The sequence below is a fragment of the Martes martes genome (genome assembly GCF_963455335.1).
Source record: "Martes martes genome assembly, chromosome: 13".
NCBI classification, from domain to species: Eukaryota; Metazoa; Chordata; class Mammalia; order Carnivora; family Mustelidae; genus Martes; species Martes martes.
The window spans coordinates 75,365,353-75,389,271 of record NC_137901.1 but is presented as its reverse complement, the minus strand read 5'-3'; the positions used below and the strand labels follow the sequence as shown (position 1 = coordinate 75,389,271).

Below are 23,919 nucleotides of genomic sequence, written 5' to 3'. Positions count from 1 at the left end.
TCAATCTCTCTCTGTAGCTGAGCTCATACTCAAGAATTTTGAACCCTACTTTTTGATTTATAAATAGCATTTCCATGCCATTTAAAATCCTCTTACACACATATATTCTTTTTTTCACACATATATTCTATTCTATGCATGAACCATACTTTTCTTAATAATAGCTACTTTTTATTGAGGACCTACTATGTGCCAAACATTGAGATGTTTTACATGGATTATCTCACTCAAACATTTTTTAAAAATATTTGATTTATTTATTTGACAGACAGAGATCACAAGTAGGCAGAGAGGTAGGCAGGCAGAGAGGGGGAAGCAGGCTTCCCGCTGAGTAGAGAGCCCGATGTGGGGCTCGATCCCAGGACCCTGAGATCATGATCTGAGCTGAAGGCAGAGACTTAAACCACTGAGCCACCCAGGTTCCCCTCACTCATTTCAAATCAAGGGGAGTAGATACTTATTTATAATCCTCTGTGTGTGTGTGCATGTGCGTGTGTTTGATTCTCATTTTCATCTCTAGATCTATCTATGTCAGATAAATTGTTAGTTGACCAGGAACCCTCAGCTAGTAAGTTAGTATTAGAAGAGCCAAAATTCTAACCCAGATCTGTCTACATTTTGTAGACCACCAACCACTTCCCTATTTGGATGGTTTCACAATTATAAATAGATATTTATATCTATTGTATTATAAATAAATATTTATTTATAAATAGATAAACATATTTAGGCTGAAGACATTTTTGCTTCATGTGGTTTCCTGTTAAGTAGAATTTGTATCAAAGAGCATGCACAGTTTTAAGGCTTTTGATATATAATACCAAAGTTGTTCCCAAAAAAACTTGTTCAGGTTCATATGCCTACAAGTAGCTCTCTCAACAAAAACCACTAGGAATGTCACGAACTCAGCTCTGAGAAGGGGCATCAAGATTATAGTGGTTACAGAGGTTACAGCAATTACCATGGAGGACTTCTTTGACATTGTTATGCTATTCTCCAAATGGTGTGCTTATATTATTTAAAAAATCAATAATAAAAGTAATAATAAAATGAGATGCATGTTTACCTTTCCTCCACCCAATTAAACTACTAACCATGCAAAAACGTGCAGCAGTGTATTCTAAGGACAAAGTTTTGCCTGTCCTTAGACAGCAAGGATTTCTTTTTATAATGAAGCTGTAACACGCAGTCTTCTTTTCTTTTTTCTTTTTTAGTTACAGAAGTAGTACCTGAATACATTTGCATTGTAAAACAATTAAGCAGTATACAAGTATACAGAGTATCTGATAATTCTTCCTCTTCCCCATTGCCCCTACTTCCATTCCACTCCCCCAAAGCCATAACAACCAGGAGTTTGCTTTGCAAACTTCCAGGCTTTTCTCTACATACATAAATAAATTTAAGCAACATATCTTTCTTTTTTATTCCCTTCCCTTTCCTTTTCTCTTCTTCCCTTCATCTCTCCCTCCTGTCCTCCCTCTTTCCCTCCCTCCCTCCCTTCCCTCCTGCCTCCCTCCCCTCTTTCTTTCCTCCTTCCTGCCCTCTTCCTCCTTCCTTCTCCTTCCTCCCTCCTTCCTCCCTAGTCCCTCCCTCCGTCCCTCCCTCCCTCCCTCCCTCCCTTCTTTCCTTTCTTCCTTCCTTCCTAACACATGCAGCACACTATTCATGTTCTACCCATACAAATGCCCCAATTCTTGCCACTTCCATGCATGCCTGTCCAGTTTCCAATTGTCAGTACCTGCAACTCTCCCCTGAATGCATTCTCTGGTTATTAAAGGTTACTCCGCCAACCCCTGTGGCAGACCAGGAGTGCCAAGGAATTTAAATTTCCCAGGAGCAGCTCTCAACAAATGACATTTCCCTCGTCCCTTGAACAGGACAATCTGGAGATGCGTGCTACAGGATCTCCCAGATTAAACTACTTGCACTAGCATCTCTGTGTCAGGATCTGCTTTCAGTAAGGCAGTTTGGAGATCTTTCCATATTAGTATATATAGACCAGCGGCATTATTTCAAAACCGCCGCCACCTGGTTGATTAATACTTAGATTGTTTTCAATTTCTTATTTTTGCCACCTCTGCCACAAGAAACCTTTCCTTGTTGTTGTTGTTGTGCCCCCCACTTGGCCATTATTTATAGCAGTTCATTATGAAAACGAGCTGTTTGATCTTCATCCAAAGCATGGTGATTATGACAATCACACCGAAGAATAAAAGAATGAGCACTGAAAGTAGCAATGCCAGGAAGCCGTTGATACTGGCGTCAATAAATTCCCGCTGAAGAGAATCACATTTACAGCACTTGGCAATTAGAGATTTGCCATCTGGATCACATGCTTGGAAAGAAGTGACCTGCGATCTCCATTTGGCATTTCTGCTTGGTCTGAAGGGGAAAGAGCAGTGCCAAGGGCGGGTCTGTGAGCAAGATCCACCTAGATGCCAATCAGGAGAGTCTTCTGAGGAGGTTTCAAGGTGAAACAGGTGGGCAGCTACCTGGAGTCTTAGTCTTGAAGTGTGGCTAACACACAGGCAGGGTGCCAGTTAAGGTGGGGTTCCAGCTCATCACTTAGCCAGGGGGCATTTTTGCTGAAATACTCAGTACCCTCTATCGGAAACAATAAACAAAATGCCTTGGTGCCACCATGTCTCTTTACATGTATTTTGTGTCTATTTTGCAACTAGAGGCAATGATCATTTTTTGATGCTTATCTGCATTTTCTATATTTTCTTTCTTTTTAAAAAAGATTTTATGTATTTATCTGACACACAGAGAGAGAGATCACAAGTAGGCAGAGAGACAGACAGAGAGAGAGGAGGAAGCAGACTCCCTGCTAAGCAGAGAGCCCAATGAGGGACCCAATCCCAGGACCCTGAGATCATGACCTGAACCGAAGGCAGAGGCTTCACCCACTGAGCCACCCAGGCACCCCTCTACATTTTCTAAAACAAAAATGTATTACTTATAATGATAAAAATTAAATTACTTCTAATTTTTTTGCTTGAGTTAAAGTCTCTTCCCTCTTGACGCTCCTTCATAGACAGAAAAGGTAATTACTTGGCATCCTAAACGTGCTCCTCTTTCCTGTCTTAATTAAAGGGAACAGAAACTGCTCAGAACCTCCAGTTCTACATCTCCAGAATCATCTTCCAATCAGTACCAGGGAACCAGTGGACATTACCGATTTACCAGGACTTTCTGACTACATAAGCTCAGAATCTTTTCATGACATCTGTTCAAATGTAAGAGCTTTGGCATTAGATGGGTGTGGATTTGAATCTGGTTTCTCCACGTGGTAGGTGGTTTGTACCAGGTGCCCCACTATTTTCCCTCCCTGTGTCTTGCTTCCTTGCAGGTCACTCCATGCAAAGTCTACATCCTCATCCCTTGAATCTGGGCCTTGCGGCTTGCCCTTGTTCAACAGAATGTTGCAGACGTGATATCGTGCCCGTTCCAAGCTTGGGTCTCAAGATGTTCTTGGCTTTTTCTTGCTCGCCTGGACCCTCTGCCCAGGTGACCAGGTGCCCGGGCTAGCCAGCTGGAGTTTGAAAGGCTTATGGAGCATAGATGAGTCAGCTGTGGCCATGCTAGCCCAGCCATCTCCCATCCAATTCGCCAGTTGACTGGAGACACACAAGCAAGCCCTGCTGAGCCCAGAACAACCAAACTGCCCAACTGCAGAACCGGGAGTTCAATAAATTGTTGTTAAGCCATAAATGTCGGGATGGTTTGTTACAAAGCAAGAGGTAATTCCATGCTCCATTTTATAACCATCTGGCCTTAAGCAAGCCATTTAACGATCTTTGAGCCTCAGTTTTCTCTTCTACAAATTGGGGTTGCTAGGGTTGTCAGTGAACAAGATTAGGTAGTGGGAAGAGAGCACTTAGCATAGTGCCTGCTACTTGGTAAGCACTCAATGGACATGATCTTCATCACTATTAAAGTTACAATTGTTATCATCAAGGACCAATATAAACACCCACTCCTGGGGAAGAAATAAAGGAAAGAAGAAAAAGAGGGATGGGGCACCTGACTGGCTCAGTCAGTAGAGTACACGACTCTTGATCTCGGGGTTGTGAGTTCAAGCCCCATATTGGGTGTAGAGATGACTTAAAGGAAAATCTTTAAAAAAATTACAAAAAGAGGGATAGAAGGAAGCACATAGAAAAGCACAGATCAGGGCTGAGGGATGGGTTCTTTATTAATAATATAGTTCATAGATAAGATGATGTGCATTAACTAAACTTATTGAGCTGATCATTTTGCAAGATAGGTAAGTCAAGTCCTTATGTTCTATACCTTGAATTCTGGATGTCAGTTACACATGGATAAAACTGAAAGAAAAACAGTTTTTAATTTAATTTTAACAATTTTCAATTTTAAGTAATATAATTTGTATTTATACTAAAAATTCATTATAAGAACTTCTTGCTTGTTTCACTTTTAAAAATTACACAGCAAAGTCTTACTCATTTGGTTTTTTGAGGGTGCAAAGCCTAAATGAATGGAAACTCTTGGTTGCATTTAATTAAATAAAAATATCTTCAACTAAAAAAAATATCTTCAACTCAATGTTTCCAAATAATGAACTTAAGGGAGCCATTTTTATAACTAGTTAAGAACATTGCATAATTAAACCATGATTATTTTTACATAAATGGCTGAAGTGGAAGTTCTGGGAAGCCAATGGCTCTCTTGGGTGGCTAAATATTTCTTCTGTAATTTTGTTTGTTTTTACTTGCTCTCCTCATGGACAAAAGAGCTATAGAGTGGAGTATTCAAGAGAAAATGTTTGTAGGGTCAAGTGATGTTTGAAACTTAGCTCTGCCCTTTGTTAGCTGTGTGGACTGGGGCATATTACATAATCTTCAAAACCCCAGTTTTCTTATCTGTAAAATGGGGGTGATAATACCTGTGTCTTGAGGTTTGGAGAGTTTTTAAATGGTCATGTGGACCATAGCTCCATAAACAAGCAGAAGGGCTGGGCTAGGGTAAAGTAAAGCTAAGTGGGGAGGCATGGTGTTTGGGAGGTGGGGGTAGGGAGCAGGCAGGCAAGCTGAGGACCCTCGTGACAGATGAGGAAGGGGCAAAGGCCCTCCCAGCTGCTCTGTGTTCTTAATTTTATTCCCCTGGTGTCCTGTCCTCTCTCCCTGATGATCTCTCCCCTTTGCAGGTTTAGGAGGTGGGTGCTCTCTCCCGGTTACTCTGCCTTTGGAATGCCATCTGCCTACAACCTTCCAGAGGCTCCTCAAAATTTCTGGTTGGCCGATGGCGCCGTTTTCTTGTTTCCCAGCACTGTCATAGATCTATCCTATTTCTTAGACCTTTGATGACATCTTCAGACACTGTGGAGAAGAAGAAATGGAAAGTAGCTCTTCTCATTCCCCCCACTTCAGACAAGAATCGCTGCACATTCTGGATATGTAGTTCCTTTCCCTTCCCTCTTGTGGGAGGAAAATCCAGGTAGCTCTTTGGAGGCTGGTTCTGCTGTCATTTCCCTGGGAAAGGAATTTAATGGGTACTTCTGTGAGTGCCTTCCTCCCAGCCCCCAGAGGAAAACTGTTCTCTAGTCAATGAGTGGCCCATGAATGGGACAGTGGCTGTGTCCGCAGAAATTCCTGGAATTGGTCCAGACGTGGAGGACATTGGCCCTGAGCTCCTGCCAGCCCAGATTTATGGGCTTGGCTTAATGGCTTCTGCCTCAAGCTCCAGTGGTTTTTAAGCCCATCCTAGGTCCAGGAGTGTATGTCAGATGTCTACTCCACAGAGCCCTGGAGGGATCGATAATGAATAGGGAAGGAAGGACTGGGGAGAACTGAGAGCCACTCAGTGCCCTCCTGGCCTCTAAGTGGCAGAAAGAGTCTGGGGATTTGTTCCCGTGTTCACTCCATGTGGTTACATCTCCTGTTCCCATTTACTCTTTCCATAATTACCCACAGAGTCCAACATCCATCACACTGACACCTGAGTTTCACGGCCTTTGGCAGACCTGACGCGTGCTAACGTACCCTAAGCACTCTGCCGGGCACTGTCGCGGGCACTTCACATGTGTTGTCATGTAATATCCTAAGTGACCCCATGACATAGGTATGCTATTATCCCCATTTTAGAGATGAAGAAACTGAGGCACAGAAAGGTTTAGTGACTCGCCTAAGGACATACAGCTGTTATGTGACAGAGTCAGGATTTGAATCTGGTAGTCATGACCAAGTCATATTACTTCAGTGTTAGCCTTACCCTTCTGAATGCCCTTTCCTGGTCTTCCCCACCCTTGACACTCAACAGGCTCAAGAAGCCAGCCAATGAACTGTTAACCCTCGAGAGGCAATTGGGCCAGATCCTCATGCACCAAAGCCCATCTTCCACCAACAGAGGCCAACGCAGAGCCCCCAGGATGGAGCCATCCCATGTTACATGGTGGTGAATTATTTATACTGGACATCCTTCCATTGTGGAAGGAACAGTGTCTCATCTTGAAGGAACTGGCATATATCCTGGGTATTGGTCTGCCTTTCCTGCCCCTGGGTCCCCACCCAGCACCACTATCTGAGGGCTTTTCGGTGGTTGACTCACTGACACAGAATCCCACATTTCAGTGCTTGGGACCAAGGGAGCTGATACATAACAAAGGAGATGCAGCAGTTTCTATAGGACCATAGAATCCACTGGTCCTATCATATCTTATGGTACCTTGCAGCTGCTGGCTGGACAGGGGAATGGAACAGCCTCTTGGAGGCGGCACGGAGGCATCAGTTTGGAGATGATGCTCTGTGAGGATGGGATACTGTCTCCCAGGACATAACACACCCTTAAATCAATGCCTATCATATTGTGCAATGTAGAAGGAATACATTGTTCAGAAGTCAAAGGGTTGAAGGAGGAATTCGTACTTCTACCACCTGTGGGCTTAGAGGTCTCAGTTCCCAGAGAGGGCATGCTTCCCTCAGGGCATGCTTCCCTTGCAAGAATCCCATTAGACGGGGTGCTTGGGTGGCTCAGTGGGTTAAAGCCTCTGCCTTCGGCTCAGGTCATGATCCCAGGTTCCTGGGATCAAGTCCCATATCGGGCTCTCTGTTCAGCAGGGAGTCTGCTTCCTCCTCTCTCTCTGCCTGTCTCTCTGCCTACTTGTGATCTCTGTCTGCCAAATAAATAAATAAAATCTAAAAAAAAAAAAAAAAAAAAGAATCCCATTAGACTTTAGGCAAAGTTTCCCACTTAGTAACTTTGGGTTCCTCTCAAGAAGGAGAGTCAGCATTCTGTCTGAAGAGTTGACCTTGAGCATCAGGAAGCAGTGGGGCTGCTGTCATCTAATGGGACACCCAGGTGATGCAATGGACATCTCTCAGTAACCCCCTGCCCAATTTTGGTGTTAAAATGGACAAGCAGCAGCTACAGCCTGGGAAGGACACAGTGACTCAGGCATGGGGTCTGGATCATCCCACCAGGTAAACCATCTCAATTGCAGAAGTGCTGGCCAGAGGTGATGGGAACGTAGAATGAGTAGCAAGGGAGGGAGATACTGGGCCTCAGGGGTAGCCTGGAGGCCAGCAGCAATAACAGGGACTTTAGTTTATTCCACTAGCCATCCTCTTTTAAATCTTTTCAGGGGAAAGATCAAGGGGAATCCTGGAGAAACTGTTCCCAGATGGGATGGGTTTATTATATGAAGAAAGGCGATCCAAGAGGTGCAGAGGGTAGACTGTGGAGGGTCCTGTGATACACCACCTGGACTCACCCTTCAGGACTGAAGCATGCAGTCACTCTGGAATGACCAGGAATGTTACCTGCTAAGAGCTCAGAATTGGGTTCCTTGACCAAAAGCAGCTGCCTTGCCCAGGGTCATGCTTGCTCCTTAAGGGCAGCCCATGTCCAATGGGGTTGATGTGAAGGTACAAAAGTCCAGCCCCCATGGCTCATTTTGGAACAACTCTAAAAAGCCATCCTAGCTCTGGAACTCCTACAGAGACAGCTGTACTCAACACCTCCCTCTGCCCATTCCAGCTTTACTCACTTCCTTGCCAGTACTGATCTCAATAACCATTTGCACACTCATCTCCAACTCACATTCTGTTTTGCGAGATCCCCACCTATAACAGGGACCATGTCTGTCTTGCTCACTGCTTGCTATATCCCCAGCATCTAGTACTAGGCCAGTGCCATAGTAGGCACTCAAGAAATATTGGCTGAATAAATGAATAAACTAGTCCTTGTGGGAAATTTCCCTAAATTATTGCAACAGGAATTATTATTCCTTACCTTCAACCCATCCTACCCACCATTGCTGGATGACTACTTTTAAAGAACTTCCCTTGCTCAAGAACTCTCAGTGGCTCCCCAGTGCCTATGGGCAATCCCTTTGGCTTGGCATTCAAGACCTCTAGGAAGCTTGCCCTGGTTTACCTGTCCAACCTCAGCTTTCAGTTCTCACATATCTCACCCCAACAAACTAACCAGAATGGACCCTTAGCCTTCCTTGGACTCAGCTATGGATCCCTCTTTTCATTCAGATCACTTCCTATGAAATATCCTACATCATTCCCAATCTGCCTTTGACTCTTTCCCAATTTAATAGAAAGGCAGTACAATGCAATGGTTAGAGCCTAGGCTCTGGAGTTAGAGGGTCTGAGTTCAGATTCTGGCTCTGCCTCTTCCTGGCTGTGTCACCTGGGGCAAGTCACTTTACCTTTCTGTGCTTCAGTTTTTGTATCTGTGAAATGGGATGAACAATAGAATTTACCTAGGAAATTTTGGGGGAATTAAAGGAAATAGCCTGGTAAACTGTTTAGAAAAGTGCCTGCTTCTTAGTAAACACTAAATATTGGCCATCGTCATCCTCTAGGTTGGGGTCAATGCACCTTTTCTATAAGGGGCTGGATAGTAAATATTGTCTCTGTTGAGACTATTCAACTCTGTTGCTGTATATGATAATGAGCATAGTTCACATGATAATGAAGGATGTGGCTATGTTCCAATAAAACTTTATAAAATGACTCAGCAGGTTGGATACAGCCCACATGCCATTGTCTGCCAATCTCCCAGGACAGGGTAACTTCTTCCTGCAACAGTGACTTCTCTCAGTACCTTAAGAACAGCACCAACAAACTAACACTCAGTTTGCATATGGTTAGGCCCACCCCACCTTGAGCTTAGGTTAAAGGAGGGGGGAGGTGCCTTGTGCCCCTCATGATGGTTAAGAGCGTGGATGCTGTAGGCAGACAGACTCGGGTTCTTAGTTCCACTATGCACCCACTGCATCTTGGTTTCAACTATAAAATGGAGATTGCAATCACTTGATAAACACATACCTCCCAGAGCTGCTGTGATGTGTCCCAGAGAAATGCCTAGTCAATGCTAAATCTATCATTTTTATGATTATCTCATATTCATGACCTTCCAGCTATTACGCTGCATTTTTTTAAAGATTTTTTTTTTAAAGATTTATGTATTTATTTGAGGGAGGTTGGAGGGAGAGAGCAGGAGCAGGAGGAACAGAATGAGAAAGAATCCCAAGCAGAAACTATACCGAACGTGGAGCCCAATACGGGGCTCGATTCCAGGCCCCTGAGATCACAACCCTAGCCAAAACCAAGAGTCAGATGCCTAACAGACTGAGCCACCCAGGTGCCTCTTAGGATTTTATGTTTGAGTAATCTCTGTACCCAACATGGGGTTCAAACTTACAACCCCGAGATCGAGAGTCCCACGCTCCACTGACTGAGCCAGCCACATGCCCCTACTGTGTGGCTTTTGCATCGTCAATCATTACAATACTGATAATGGTACTCCTCTCTGGCTACCTCCCTGACCCCAGAAGCCCTAGTGCACCATCTCCACATCCAGCCCAAGGTCATGAACATAGCTGACTGGCTGTCTTGCTGGATGGCCAGAGCTGGGTGTTTACTTACGACTGGGGGACCCCGCCGATCCCGAAGCCCACCAGGCCTCGGAGCACCAGGATCCAGCTGTACACAGGTGCGAAAGCACTGAGGATGCCGTAGTACAGAGTCCAGAGCACGCTGATCTTCAGCCCCTGCAGAGGAGGAAGACACCGAGTCACAGGGCTTCTCAGCACCTCCGGACCACATGGCCCTGAACCTGTTGAGCATGGGGTCATGCTCAACAGCGGTCCACACAGCCAAGGGAATACCAGGGATTCTCTATGTGATGGTACCAACCCCTGGGGCTGGTGGTGTGGGAGAATTATGGGACATTCTTGGTCGTCCCCAACGACCGGCATTTAGTACCTAGGGCCCTGAGATGTTAGTTGCCTGACAGGGCATGAGACTCAACAAAGACTTGTCTTGCATCCTGTACCATCTCAAATGGAACGTTCTACTTGACTGTCATGTAGGTAAAAACCAGGATTATCTGCACCTTGACCTTCACTCTGTTTTATACAGAAATAAGATTTGGGGGAGGGACATAGTTTGAATATACACTTAATTTTGCGGGGATGCAACTTGTAGGTACGTCAAAGGAAGTCTGTTGTGGTTTTATCTGGAACTTCACAAAATTTTTCATTATTCCAGAAATCCATACTGTGAAATTCAACACTACATGTGGTATTTGAGTCACGGAGTATCTGTACACAGTCACTGGGTTTCCATGTGTTATCTATGAACAGACTGAACTAATCCTATTTCAAAATGTCAAACATAAAGAAAAAAAAATCAATAAAACTCAGTTAAATACAAGCTTATTTATAATCAGGGACAAACATTAACCACTTCCTTTGATTATCTAGGCAATTGTGCGTGCATATTTGCATATTGAAAATAACCCTTATTTAATTAATTGCCTCCTTTAAAAAAATCTTCCATCATATCATACTTGGGGCATTCTACCTGATTTATTTTATTATTTTTTTTATACCTGGATTCTTTTGGAGATTATGTGAGTGGCTACTTCAGATTAGTTTTGAAATTATTCCTGGATAATTAAGGGGCATTATTAAGAGTTTTCATTACAATTTCTAAGTAAAAGGAACATTGCATGTGATGGGTTGAGAACCACCAGGGACACAATGCTGTAAGACAAAACACGCATATTCCTGCAGTTTTCGTTAGAGACCAAGAAAAAATTAAGGGTGAATGCAATTTAAAATGTAATTTTTGTATCAAAACCAACACCAAACATATTATGGAGTAGAACACAAACTTTCATGGATTTTAGACCAGCAACATGGTGTCTGGGCAGATCTCTTTCTGCAGTAATTCTCCCAGATCCAACCTTGAGTTCACTCTCCTGTCCCCCTGGGGACAATTCAGAAGGAAAATATGAAGCACCCTAATTTTAGCTTTAAAATTAAAATGAACTAGGGCACCTCGCTGGCTCAGTTGGAAGAGCATGTAACTCTTCATCTCAGGGTTATGAGTTCGAGCCCCATGCTAGGTGTAGAGGTTACTTAAGAAAGCTTTAAAAAAATTAAAATGAATTAAAAGGGGCTAGAAAGGAAATATGGAGGTCCCCAGTCTTTTGGAAAATGTTTTTAAGTGGGAGAGAGGATATTTTAAATAACTTGAATTAGCTTGCAAGAAAGTGATTTCTTTTTTATTTCAATCATTATTCTGATTATCTCCAAGAAAGTATCCATGTGGAGCTAATCTGTCTTTAACACCTTTTTAAACACCCACTGATTTCTCTTTTTAACAAACAGGGCAGGGGAGCAACCGTGACCAACTAGAATGAGTAACATTGTCTTATTTTCATTGTATTTATTTTTGCAGATATTTTCTAATTAGGACAATTGCTACTGATTTCCTATTTAAGGCTCTATAAAGTCTCGTTTTTCAAAAACAAGCATTTGAGGTCTCTCCCTCTCTTTTTAAAAAAGAGTCTATTTATTTATTTCAGAGAGAGGGCATGGGGGAGTGGGGAAGGGGCAGAGGGAGAGGAAGAGAGAGGATCTCAAGCAGACTCCACAACAGTTGTGGGGCTTGATCTCAGGACTCTGAGATCATGACCTGAGCTGAAATCAAGAGTTGGCCACTCAACCAACTGAGCCCCCCAGGTGCCCTGTTTTTTTTTTTTTAATGAAATGGGTATAAAGATAGATATTAAGTACATAACAAAACAAGTAGGATAGGAATTATTAAAGGCTAGGGAGCTCTGGATCTATTGCAACAATAATAAAGCAACATTTCTGCAACCCTAAAACACATAACTATGAAATTAGTAACTTGCCACACATATACTTACTTCTCTTCTTTTGGCTTAAACTAATTTAGAGGGGTTTGCTTCCTTGGAACCCAAGGAGCCTTGAATCAGAAATAGGATATCATTGGGGTGGCACCTGGGGGGCTCAGTCGGTTAAGCATCTGCCTTTGGCTCCTGTCACGATCCTGGTGTCCCAGTATGGAGCCCCAGGTCAGGCTCTCTGCTCAGTGGGGAGTCTGCTTCTCCCTCTCCCTCTGCCCCTCCCCCTGCTCCTTCTCTCTCTTGCTCACTCTCTCTCTCAAATAAATAAACACAATCTTAAAAAAAAAAAAAAAGACTTCATTAGCAGTAGAGAAAATGAAGAGAGGGAAAACAGAGCAGGAGAGGAGAGGGTAGAGAAGAGGCCCCCAGACTGGTGCCTGAGAGCTAAGCCTCCCTCCAGGGACTGCCTGGGAGCTGCGGTATCCCATTGGGGTTCTTACATGACCCTATGCCAGGCAGCAAAGACCTGCTTGTCACCTGTTCTATAGGGTCACTGCAGGCTGCAGCTGGCTCTGCATTTGTCTGCTGATGCTGGGGCTTTCCAGTTGGCCAGGAAATGTGGACTCAACAACCATTGGTGAGTATCATAATGGCTACTGCAAAGGCATGGGTACTACAGCAAGCCCCATCCAAGCACTGCTTGGGACTCTGCAGAAATTTCTCCTGGGCTTTTGAGCTTTTCATTAATCACGCTTGTCATTCTGCCTAACATCAGTCCTGCCTTTCAGACTGTTGGTCCCTTCTCCTTACCTTCTCTTCCTTTCTCCTTTTCTTCCTTTCATATTCATTTACTGAGCATTCCCTGTATTCCAGGCTCTAGACATTATGTACTCATTAAAACTTGCTCACTCAATTACTCATTTAATAGTAAACATGTATCAAGTCCCTGCTGTATGTCAGACACTGGAAATAATATTATGTATTATTCATTCATTCAATATGCATGTATCAGACACCTGCTTAAACAAATGATATGCATCACTCATTCAATCATTTGTTCAATATGCCTGTATTGAGCACCTGTCACATGCCTGGCAGTCAAGATGCTATTATTCATTCATTCATCCCTTGGCCATGCATACATTGAGTGCCTGCTGTTTGCTAAACACTGCACTTTGTCTTGGGCTATAGCAGGGAAGATGACAGCCATAGTCTCTGACTTCAGGGACCTTTCATTCCTGTTTTAGAAATCACTGCCCCATCATTATACTGGGTCCTCACAGCCTCCTGTGGAAAGAAGCTTCTATTTCCACTCCTACTTCACAAATCAGCACAGTGAGGGTCAAAATAGTTGAGTGATTTGTCCAAGATCAGCAGAGTCAAACCAGGAGTCAGAACTTCCAACCCTGAATGCCGTACTCTGAATGAGCCCCTCCCCTCCTCCTGGGGCTTTGATGGCTCCCTTTGCCTCTGACAGAGAACATACATGACGGTGTCAGGCAGCAAGGACAGGTGGGTCCAGGTGACTGCAAGAGAACTCGGCCTGTCTTGTCAGTCTCCACTCAGCTCTAGCCAAAAGTTGCCATCACAGAATGTGGACCCCGGATTGCCAGGTAGCCGAATTAAAAAAAAAAAGCCACAAATATTTATTTTTATGCAAAATACATTTTTGAAGCAGAGGCAGCTGATTCAAAATCCTGTACAGCATAGCATGGGTTAAATAAAACACATCTGTAGACCATGTTCAGTTCATGGCTCACTAGTTCACAACCTGGAAAGCCTGGAAAGCCTTCAAGCTTCTGCTCCAAGAAGCTGAGAGTCTTGCCACCACTTGGGTGCCAGGTCTGCAGCCTCCAAAAGGAGCTGATGATGTCATCATCATAAGCATTGCTCAGTTCTGGAAGGCTGACGACTCATGCCTGGTGTCCTCCAGGCATGCCCAGGACCAGGAAAACAGCCATGGGACAAGGAGGTCTGGGAATCATCAAAATATTGAGAGGAAAGTCCTGTTGCCTGCCAGCCACCTCCTTTTCCCTCCCAAAAGATAACAGGGACCTATAGCCTTTGGACTAGCTAGTGACCTGATCATATTCTGAAATGTTTCTTTTTTGGGTCACAGCCAATAATAGTTACCATTGATCACGGGCTAACCACGCATCAGTAAATACTGCTCTAAGCTCATTACCTCCATTTCTCATATAACCCTCTCGGCAACCCTCTGAACCATTGCTCTTGTCAACCCAATTTTACAGATGGAGAAACTGAGGCTCAGAGCAGTGAAACAACTTGCTTAAGTTTCCTTCGCTCGACAGAGGGGATGGAAAATTTTCATCCCAGCAAGGCCACACACCCACAGCTGCTCTTCCTTTGTGAGGTTGCCATAAGCCTTCAGGGTGCAGAAACTTCTGTAGGAATCAAAGTGGCCCACAGCGTTCTAACCTCTTAGGTGAGTCCCTTGCAAAGTCATGCAGTGGACGCCCTCCCAGAAGCCTCCCAGCTGGGCGGAGGCAGATCAAGGAGCTAGAGGGAGATTCTTGGCACTTGCTAAAGCTCTCCAGCTGCCCGGCTCACCCTCTGTTTCTGGAGGAGTTCTACAGAAGCCATATAATTAGAACCTGACCCATCCTCCCTGCAGTTGGGCCAGAATTCCATGCAGGGAGGAGGGGGCCCTGCAGTCTGGGGGCGCTTTCTCCTCTCTCCCATCAGGAGAGCTAGAGGAGCACTCTAGAGGCATCCTCTCAGGCTTCCTCTGTTGAGAATGGATGAATGTCGAACTGCTCAGCTGAATTCGGGGGGACAATTCAGTCTCCCAACAGCCACGGATGCAGACTCGGCAGCCAGACACACCTGCATTTCAACACTGTCATTTCCAATTATTGTCATGAGCTTGGCAAATGATAGAAACAATAATGAACATTTATGAATCGCTTCCTCTGGGCCAAGAGCTTTCTGTGCAAAGGCCCATCGACTCCAGAACACCCCTGTGGAAGGGAGAATATTATTATCCTACTAACAGATGAGGGAACTGAGGGACAGGGAGGTCGAGTAACTTGTTCAGGGTCATGCAGCCTGTCTGCGGAGGAACCTTAACAGTCTGACCCCAGAGCTCATGCTTTCACAGGGTTGGCATGTTAGTATTTGTCCAGATGAGCACCGGAGGTAAATAGGAAATCAGGGTGGAGCGGTCCCAGGTGATGCAATCAGATGCTACAGAATGAACTCTCCACTATAGTGCAAATTAGCATCACCTGTGCCTTCACTCTGCAGCCTGGTTTCTCAACCCTGGTGCTCTTCACAGTTTGGACAGTCCTGTGGACTTTTTGGAAATTGAGCAGAATCTGACTCACTAGATGCCAGGAGCATGCCTCGCCTCCATTGTGACAACCAAAAAAACATCTCCAGTCATTGCTGAGTGTCCCCATGGAGGAATGGGGAGACAAAAATCTGCCCACTCCCTCCTCCGGTGAGAACTACTATTCTAGAAGTTGCCAAAATGTGCTCAGAACTCACAAGATTCAGTAAATGGCGTTAACTGAAAACCCGTCTAGGAATCTTTTTAAAATCTGAGCTATAGTTTTCTCCTCCTCCTCCTCATAAAACGAAGACATCTACATTCTATAGGGCTCCCTCCTGGGAACAGGGGAGGCATGACTGACCTTAGTGGCAGAATGAGCACACTCTTCTGAGGGATGTCAGAATCATAAGCTAGCGACCTTTTGGGGCTTCTTGGCAAACAGAGAACACTCATCAGTAAAGTCCCTTGCTGGTCTGGAGAGGATGAGAGAGAAGCAAAAAGTGGCAACAAGGAGGTCTGATTTTCATCTATTGAGCTCAGCCACTCTAGAGGTATTTATGGAGTGTCTGCTATAAGGCAGGTCCTCTGCCAGGAGCCCAGGGCCACCTCAGGGAGCAAAAGAGGCACAGCCACCTTCCCTATGGGGTTTACTGCACTCACCTGGCCGCCCTCCTGCCCCTGGCAGACATCATTGATCGATCACGGCACCATCCCACTGAGCCTTCCCACTCCTCCAATCCATGTGTCTGGCATCCCCTACGGAATGATTAGAACAGACACAACGGACGACAAACCCATTTGCCCTTTAGTTTCAGGAACTCAATAAATGGTAGCTGTTACTATCAGCTATTACTAATCCAATCTCCCCTGACATGACTGAGGTCCCAAGAGGGGAGAGTAACTTGCTTTACTCACCCAGTGGCAGACCCAGGCTCCAAATGCAGGTGTTTTCATTGAATCCCCCCTGTGTTCCTCACAGCTTCATGATTCGGCAATGGGGTAAGAGGATTTGGGGCACAGTAAAGTGCCTTGTTACAGGCTCCTGCATATGTTGTGTGTGCAGATGGATGTTTGCCTCAAGAACAAGTAAATAAAAATTGTTTTTAGCCAGAGACGGAGGGACAAGTCGTCCACCCCGTGCCCAGTCCGAACAGGAAGAGACCACTTGAAGACTTTAGAAGAGCTTTCTCCTTCAGTTATTTTAAAACTGCGAAGGCTAATGTTAGTTCCAGCCTCAGCCACATATTTACAGTTTTCAATGCTCAAGCCACCCAAGAATCGCTCTGCTTTATTTTAAGAGGTATTTCCCCTCTCTCCCTCCCTCCCATCTTTCCTTCTTTCCTTCCTTTCTGTCTTCTTCCTTTCCTTCTATCCTCCCTGCCTCTATTCTTCCCTCCCTCTTTCCCTCCCTCCTTCCCTCCCTCCCTCCTTCTCTCCAGCTCTGGCTCTGCTCTATCTTCCAACCAGAAAACGGCTGAAGCAATGACTTACACCCTCCAGAAAAAGGGAGTGGGTGGGAGGAGGTGTATGGGCAGAGTTTAGAGAGCTACGGCCTGAAAACCAGAGTCATCCAGGTTCTAGTCTCCTTGGGAGGCCTGGAGAGGTCTTCCCAACTGACCTCCCCAGCCTCTAAAACCAACTGAGAGCCCCTGTGCTACAATGGCTGTAGCTGGTTTCCCAGCTTGGTCACCTCTGATCCTGCTCCAGCCACTTCTCGGTGGTTTTATAAGACAGTGTCTCCCAGGTGCCTGCTGGCCCATGTGTTTCCTGTCCAGCCACAGTGGGAGGGGCTGCAGCAGGACCGCACTGTTCAACCATCCATCCATCCATTGAGCCAACATACATTGGTTGAGCATCTATGGATTCAAGCAAGTAGCATCATGGTTAAGGCGAGTTTAGACTTAGAAGGAGTGAGACCTGGCTCTGTGACATACAAACCGTGTGGCTTGGGCAAGTTGCCCACACCCTGTGCCTCAGTTTCCCCTTCTGTAGGACCAGATTGACAACAGTACCGGGGTTTGGGTGAGCTAATGCGTGTATCATGCTTGGCACAGGGCCTGCCATACAAGGCACTGTGTTATTTTCAGTCCATGGCATACTGGTTACAGTGGGCTCCACCTGTTACCCCCTCAGCATCCATACCTCCTTTCTTCCTTCCTAACAAAATTCTAAGTTTGTTTAGATCTCTACACTAGTCTAAGTGAGTTCTCAAAGTATGGCCCCAGATCAGCAGCATCAGCCTCCCCTGGGAACTTGTCAGAAATATTATCATTGCAACACCAGCTCACTTGTGTCCTGTGTCTACACTGTGCCTGGCATTGTGCAAAGCAGTTCACACCTAGGCTCTCAATGAACCCTCCACTGTAGACTCTCTTATCTTTTTCTTTATACAGAAGAGGAAACTGATGCTCAGAGAGGTCAATTTACTTGCCCGAGGTCACACAGCCACAGGTGGCAGTGTCGCAACTGTACCCAGACCCACCTAATTCCAGAGCCCCAGCAGGTAAACAACTATGCCATCCTGCCTCAGAGAAACTGCAGATAGAGGAGAGGAGTCCGGAAAGGAGAACAATAAAGCAGTCAGGGCGTGTGATCACTCAGAATTGCACAATTAGTCCTGAGCAGGGTACTTAACCAAGTAGAGCTTGCCTAGATCTCCAGAGATCTTTTCTCCCATAAGGCCCAAGTTTATAGTTTGGAGGACTGTAGCTTCACCTTTTCATTCAAAGAACCCAGGGGCAGCCTAGCAAAGCAAGAGCAGCATAAAACACAAAGGGGACCACGAAGTGACAGAGAAAACATTAAGAGCTCAATGCGATGCCAGACCTGTAAGTTCCCTCCTTCTTCCTTCTTTACGAATCCATTTCATGTCGTCTCTGAGGCTGGGCTTCCCCCAAAGCAGAGCCTGACACAAGAATTCTAGTACAAACAGTTTATTTAGGTGGTGATCCCAGGAGGGGTGGGGAAGGCAGATATGTTCCCACAGTGGGCCCTGAAGCTCAATGCTGCTGGGATTGAGAGATGATTCATTTAGGGCAAGAAAGTTGACATCTTTACCTACCAGCCCCTGACTGCCCCCAGTCTCGTGTAAGGGAATGGTGAGTGCCAAGGGGACCAGGAAGGGCCGACAGAATCTTCTGCATTCTGAAACATACATGCTTGGGCCCCACTAGGCACGTGTGATTTCAAGAGTCCTCAGCCTCAGAGCAATGTCTTCTCATTGCATTTTGACAGAGCTAATCAGGGTTCCCAAATGCTAAGCAGCACCATTTTGCTGCATGAAGAGAACCCAGAGGACACGCACTTAGGTGAGGTTGTCTTACCGTTTTCCTGCCATACTGGTCTGAAATGTTTCCCCAGAGCGTGGAGCTGGACATCATGCCGACAAAGACTACCTGTGGATGGAAAGATGGGGTGTGTTAGACAGTGACACGGAGCATCGCAGAAAAAAGGAACAATGACGTGAAACTCTGCTATCACAGCCCAGGAACACCACGGAGCCGGCACTGGCTGGGATCCCGTGAAGGTGCAAACGCTGTTCTCTGTGCTTCATGCTATTGGTTAAGCCTCAGGACGATCCTGTGGGGGTGGGTAATATCATTATACCCAGGGGACAGACAAGGAAACAGAGACTCACAGAGGGGATGTCCCTTGGCCAGGGTCACGCAGATATAAACGGTACAACCTGGGCTGGAATCGGGCAGGATAACCATAGAACTAGACTCTTACCAATTTCTCACTGTACCGAAGAAAGGTCTTGCCCTGTTGCTAAGACAAGATCAAAGGTAGAGTTTGGAGGGTGCGAGAAACAGAAGACAGAAGGTTGGGATGAGAACCGTAAGTTATTTGTAAGAGGAAACACTCAACGGTGTGCCCTGCAATTCACTGTCACCTTCTTAATTTTTGAACAGAGTCGATGAGGTTTGAATTATCATACCCATTTTACAGATGGGGAGCCTGAGGCTCAGAGGGTTAAGAAATCTGCTCAGTACCCCAGGGGAGCGGGGGAAGAGCCAGGTCTGAAACCCAGGAAGGCTGAGTGGATCTTTCATCCCTGTGTCCTCTTCTTGTCCTCTCCAAGTGCAGGATAGTGCGCTACACGCTTTGTACTCACATCTTACCTAATGTTCACGGTGGCCCTATGAGCTACGTGCCATCATCATCCCCATTTTGCAGAAAAGGCAACTGAGGCCCAAAAAGGTGAAGGCACTGCCTGATGCTGTCTGACCCCCCAAACCACAGGCATGTTGTGGGGCAGCTGGCTGCAAATGGGGGTGACACAGAGGCAGGTGCTCCAACCAGACATGGCTAATTTTAAAGGAATTAATTTCCAGGTCCTCAACTTCCATATAAACTCTTCCCTGAGAACAGGCTAGAGGTCTTGCCTATTTCCTGCCCTCTTCCTTTCTCAATCACCCACTCTTGCTTCTCATTGCCTCCACCTCCCAGGGCAATGCTTCGAGGTTAAACCTTCTAGGACACCTCCAAAGGGACACCAATGACAAGTTACAAATCATTGCGCGAGTCATCATGCTTCCAATTCCTTTTTAGTATTTTTAACTGAATTGAAAGAGAGCCTAATCAAGCTGTCAGCAAATTAGATCCCTAAAAATAATCTTTCATAAGCAGTTGCTGTGTGCTCTTCAGCATATAACTTGGAAGTTGGTGAAAAAAAATAAGTGGCATTAGTTTATTGAGTTATTACAAAACTCCTTCAGTTCCCCCTCATTTTTTATATGAAACAAAGTAAAAATGAAAAACAGGAAGGAATTGCTGCTAAGCCCTATCTCACTTTAATAGAAAGTCCTCATTCAAGAATATGGGATGTGATTGGGAGATGCTGCACACCACTCATTACAAGGTAGATTCCTGATAAAAATTCACTTGTGTTTAACCATTATTTATCAAAAGTAATTCTTTCTCATTTTGATCTATTGCATATTACTAAAAACTATCATGATAACTCAGTGCAAGAGAAAAATGTCAACACTAAAGAGCCTTATGCGCTCCGAAAATTAAAAGCAATAATTTAAAATTTATGTATTCTGTCCCGGAAAATTCTGACAGGTGATAAATGGCGTGCTTTTGAGTAGAGTAAAACATTGCTATGATGAAACATAGAGATATGGAATGGAAATGCCAGTCCAAGAAGAAAACAAGACAAGGCAAAATTTCCAAATACTTCTGAAGACCTTATTCACGTTATTTTAAAATGAGACAGTGGGCATCAGATAAATATTTCAATTCCGTTTGGCACATTTTAAAAAGTGACAGGAAATTTTACTCAATTTTTAAAACACATCAATACACCAGAAATCTTTGAATCTGCAATGTACAATTTAAAAACATTTAACATGGGGGCACCCAGCTGGCTCAGTCAGAGGAGCATGTGACTCTTGATCTCGGGATTGTGAGTTTGAGCCCCACTTTGGGTGCTGAGATGACTTAAATAAATAAAACTTTAAAAAAATAAAAAAATAAGAACAAGTAATGTCAAAAAAGTTATAAAAATAAAATAAAGACATTTAATGTCAATTTTGAATTCTATGAGAGTCCTGGCACCTGCACAGTTTTCATAAAATTCTTTTCTAGATAACCTGGAACAAAAATGTTTGAAGGTTGGTGTCTTTGGGTGAAGTGTTGTCTTAATCATGTACTAAGGGATATCCCTGCACCCTGGAAGAATTAAACATTCCCCGCAAGCACGCAGTCCCATTTTCCCTCCCTGGAGGGAGAGATCTAGGCACAGCAGAACACTAGTTTATACCACGGTCATTACGGTAATCGTGCACCGCATTTCCTATGACAATAGTGTTGGTCTCTCTTATCCTCTTTATGTACCTTATACAGGTAAAGCAACTCCTGCCGTGCTCTAACTTTTCCACAGAAGCTTGGCCATGAAACTTCATAAATTTACCCAGTCCATGAGTCCAAATTTATGCCATAAGGAAGTAGTCCAGGGCAGTGGCTGGGAATGGCGACTCTGAGTCTTACAGGCCTGGATTTCAATTCTGCCTCTGCCTCTTATGGGCTGTGTGAGCTTGGGCAAGTCATCACACCTCTCCAAGCCTTAGTTTCCCTATCAGTGGAAATGGGAGTGATAAGAACACCTCTTTCACAGGGTTGAGAAGGCTAAAAAGACATGTATGCTAAACCCTTAGCACAGAGTCTGGAACACAGTAAGTGCTCAGTAAACGGTTTGTTTCTTGCAAACAAAATGATTGTCACAGCCAAGAAAGGTTCCACATTGCAAAAACACAGCCCTGTGGGTATGCTTCGGGGGTAACAGTGAGAATCAGGAACACAGAGAGAAGTATCAAGTACACAACCCTACCATGTGCTAGGCACTGTATATTTTTGTTGCTCGTTTGCAGAGAAACAGGCATCATCATGCCCATTTTGCAGTAGATAAAATAGAGCCATAAAGCACCTAGATCAAGGTCACACACGCATCCAGGTGACTAAACCACAAAAGGCAGGAGTAGGTCTTTATAAAACTCTTCCCATGGGGCTGCACAGCTTTACTGCTAATACCAGGCCTGGTTGCTGAAGGCCATTCCAGAACAGTTACAGCATTCTGGGAGGAGCTCCTGGCTAGCAATTACTGTACTCTGCCAGTGGCTAGGCTGTGTGACCTTTGTGAGTGACTTAACCTCTCTGTGCCTCATTTTCCTCATTTAATAATAGTACCCACCTCCTACGGTTGTCAGGATTAAAGAGCACAGGATATGTTATGCATAGATTGCATGCAATATATGTAAAACCCTTTGCACAGAAAGAGCTCAACAAATATTAACTTTTGTACCATTATTATTACCCCCTTCTCCAGCCTGGCCATTCCTCTCCCTTTTAGAGGGTTGCCGCTGGACTCCCCTAACAAATATTGAGGGTTCTGCCTCACTCTCCATCGAGTCTTCATTCAGGGAGCAGCGCTCCCCACCATTTATTAAACATCTACTATGGGTCAGGAACGGAGTGGTTTCAATCCTCAGATCACGCTTGGGCTGGCGTCTCCATTTTGCTGTCAAGTGAGAATATGAGATTTATGAGCAGGTGGATTCCAACTTCCCAGCAACTGCGCAGAACGTCTGGGACCCCAGGTTGTGGGGCCCCACGGTGGGGGGGTCACATGATTTCCAACCGGGGTTTCATTCTTTCCTGCTGAGCCCTTGGTGGCAGCAAGAGAGGGAGACACCCCACAGAACGCCCCCGGGGAGGTCCTGACTGTATGCGCACACGCCAGGAGAGAGCTGCAGGGCTGCCTACCGAGGTCAGCAACGCCACCTGCCAACTGGGGAGTCTCCACTCGCAGTGCAGCTGTGGGGCAAGGATGCTGAGGATCATCATTTCCATGGCGTCGGCCATCTGCAGGGAGGAAGCAAACGTTGTAAGGCCAGGATCTGCCCAGGGTTGGGGCAGGTTGCAACCAAGTCCATAACCCCTGAGAGGGCATCCAGAACCCCCCTCTTCTACTGGCTGCTGAGCACCCTGCTGCACATCAAAACGCTGAAAGTTTTGGTAGTTCAAACAGTATGAGTACCACGCGGGAACGGACAAATAGGCAGTTAATATTCTGTGTGTGTTTCTGCGTTTCAAACCATAGGGGCAGGGACGCCTGGGTGGCTCAGTGGGTTAAGCATCTGCCTTCAGCTCAGGTCATGATCCCAAGGGTTCTGGGATGGAGCCCTGAGTTGGGCTCCTTGCTCAGCGAGGAGTCCCCCCCCCCCCCGGTTCATGATCACATACACACACTCTCTCTCTCTCAAATAAATAAATAAAATAAATAATCTTAAAAAAATAAATAAAACAATAGGGACAATAAATAAAACAATATTCCCCAAATGAAGTGGGGGGGGAGACATTCTATTTCTAAAATCTGAGAAAAACTTTTTGTAGAGGTAGAGAGAAAATGATCTTTTCCCTTTAACTCAATGGAAGACAGGTTTATCTTCGGTTTATAAACCTCAGGCAGAACTGTCAGTGTATTTAATAAGTACAAACTTTTACTATATTAACACATACCAGGAAGTCCCAGTAATTACACATCATGGTATCTTTATGAGATGAGACAGAAATGAGAGACCAGAAGCAGACCGCATGGCCGTGGGAATGTGATGGATAATGCTGGTGGCTTTTTAAATTAGGGGGGTGGTCAATGACGTGGGGAAACTGGAGATCCATTTGAAAAAAAGTGGGTCATCTGGTCACTGTCTTGCAGCATTCATAAAAGTCGGTTTCATTTGTATTAAAGGTCTAGCGGTATTCCTTGCTAGAGGTAGATTAGGGGATTTTTAACAAGAGATCATGAACCTCTTGAAGCAGGAGGCACATTTTTATTGGTGCATGTTTATCAAGGGGGAGCTCCAAAGACAACATCATCATCCTATGGCAGCCCTGAGTCCCAAATGGTTGAGAACCCCTTAATTTAGCCAGAAGCTTCAAATCCACCTTGAGGACAATCGCCAAGGGCAGATCTTCATGATCGCCAA

The 23,919-nt window shown here is 45.1% G+C and overlaps 1 protein-coding gene across 1 annotated transcript in view; it reads right to left on the bottom strand.

Annotated features, from left to right (window-relative positions):
* SVOP (SV2 related protein) overlaps positions 1–23,919 on the bottom strand; it is a gene marked incomplete at both ends in the record, with an annotated part of 71,875 nt that overhangs the window by 22,251 nt on the left and 25,705 nt on the right. The window contains 3 exons of the mRNA XM_080821237.1: positions 9,903–10,027; positions 18,754–18,825; positions 22,697–22,795. Coding sequence (XP_080677363.1) covers positions 9,903–10,027; positions 18,754–18,825; positions 22,697–22,795 — 296 coding nt within the window. The remainder of the gene's footprint in view (positions 1–9,902; positions 10,028–18,753; positions 18,826–22,696; positions 22,796–23,919) is intronic.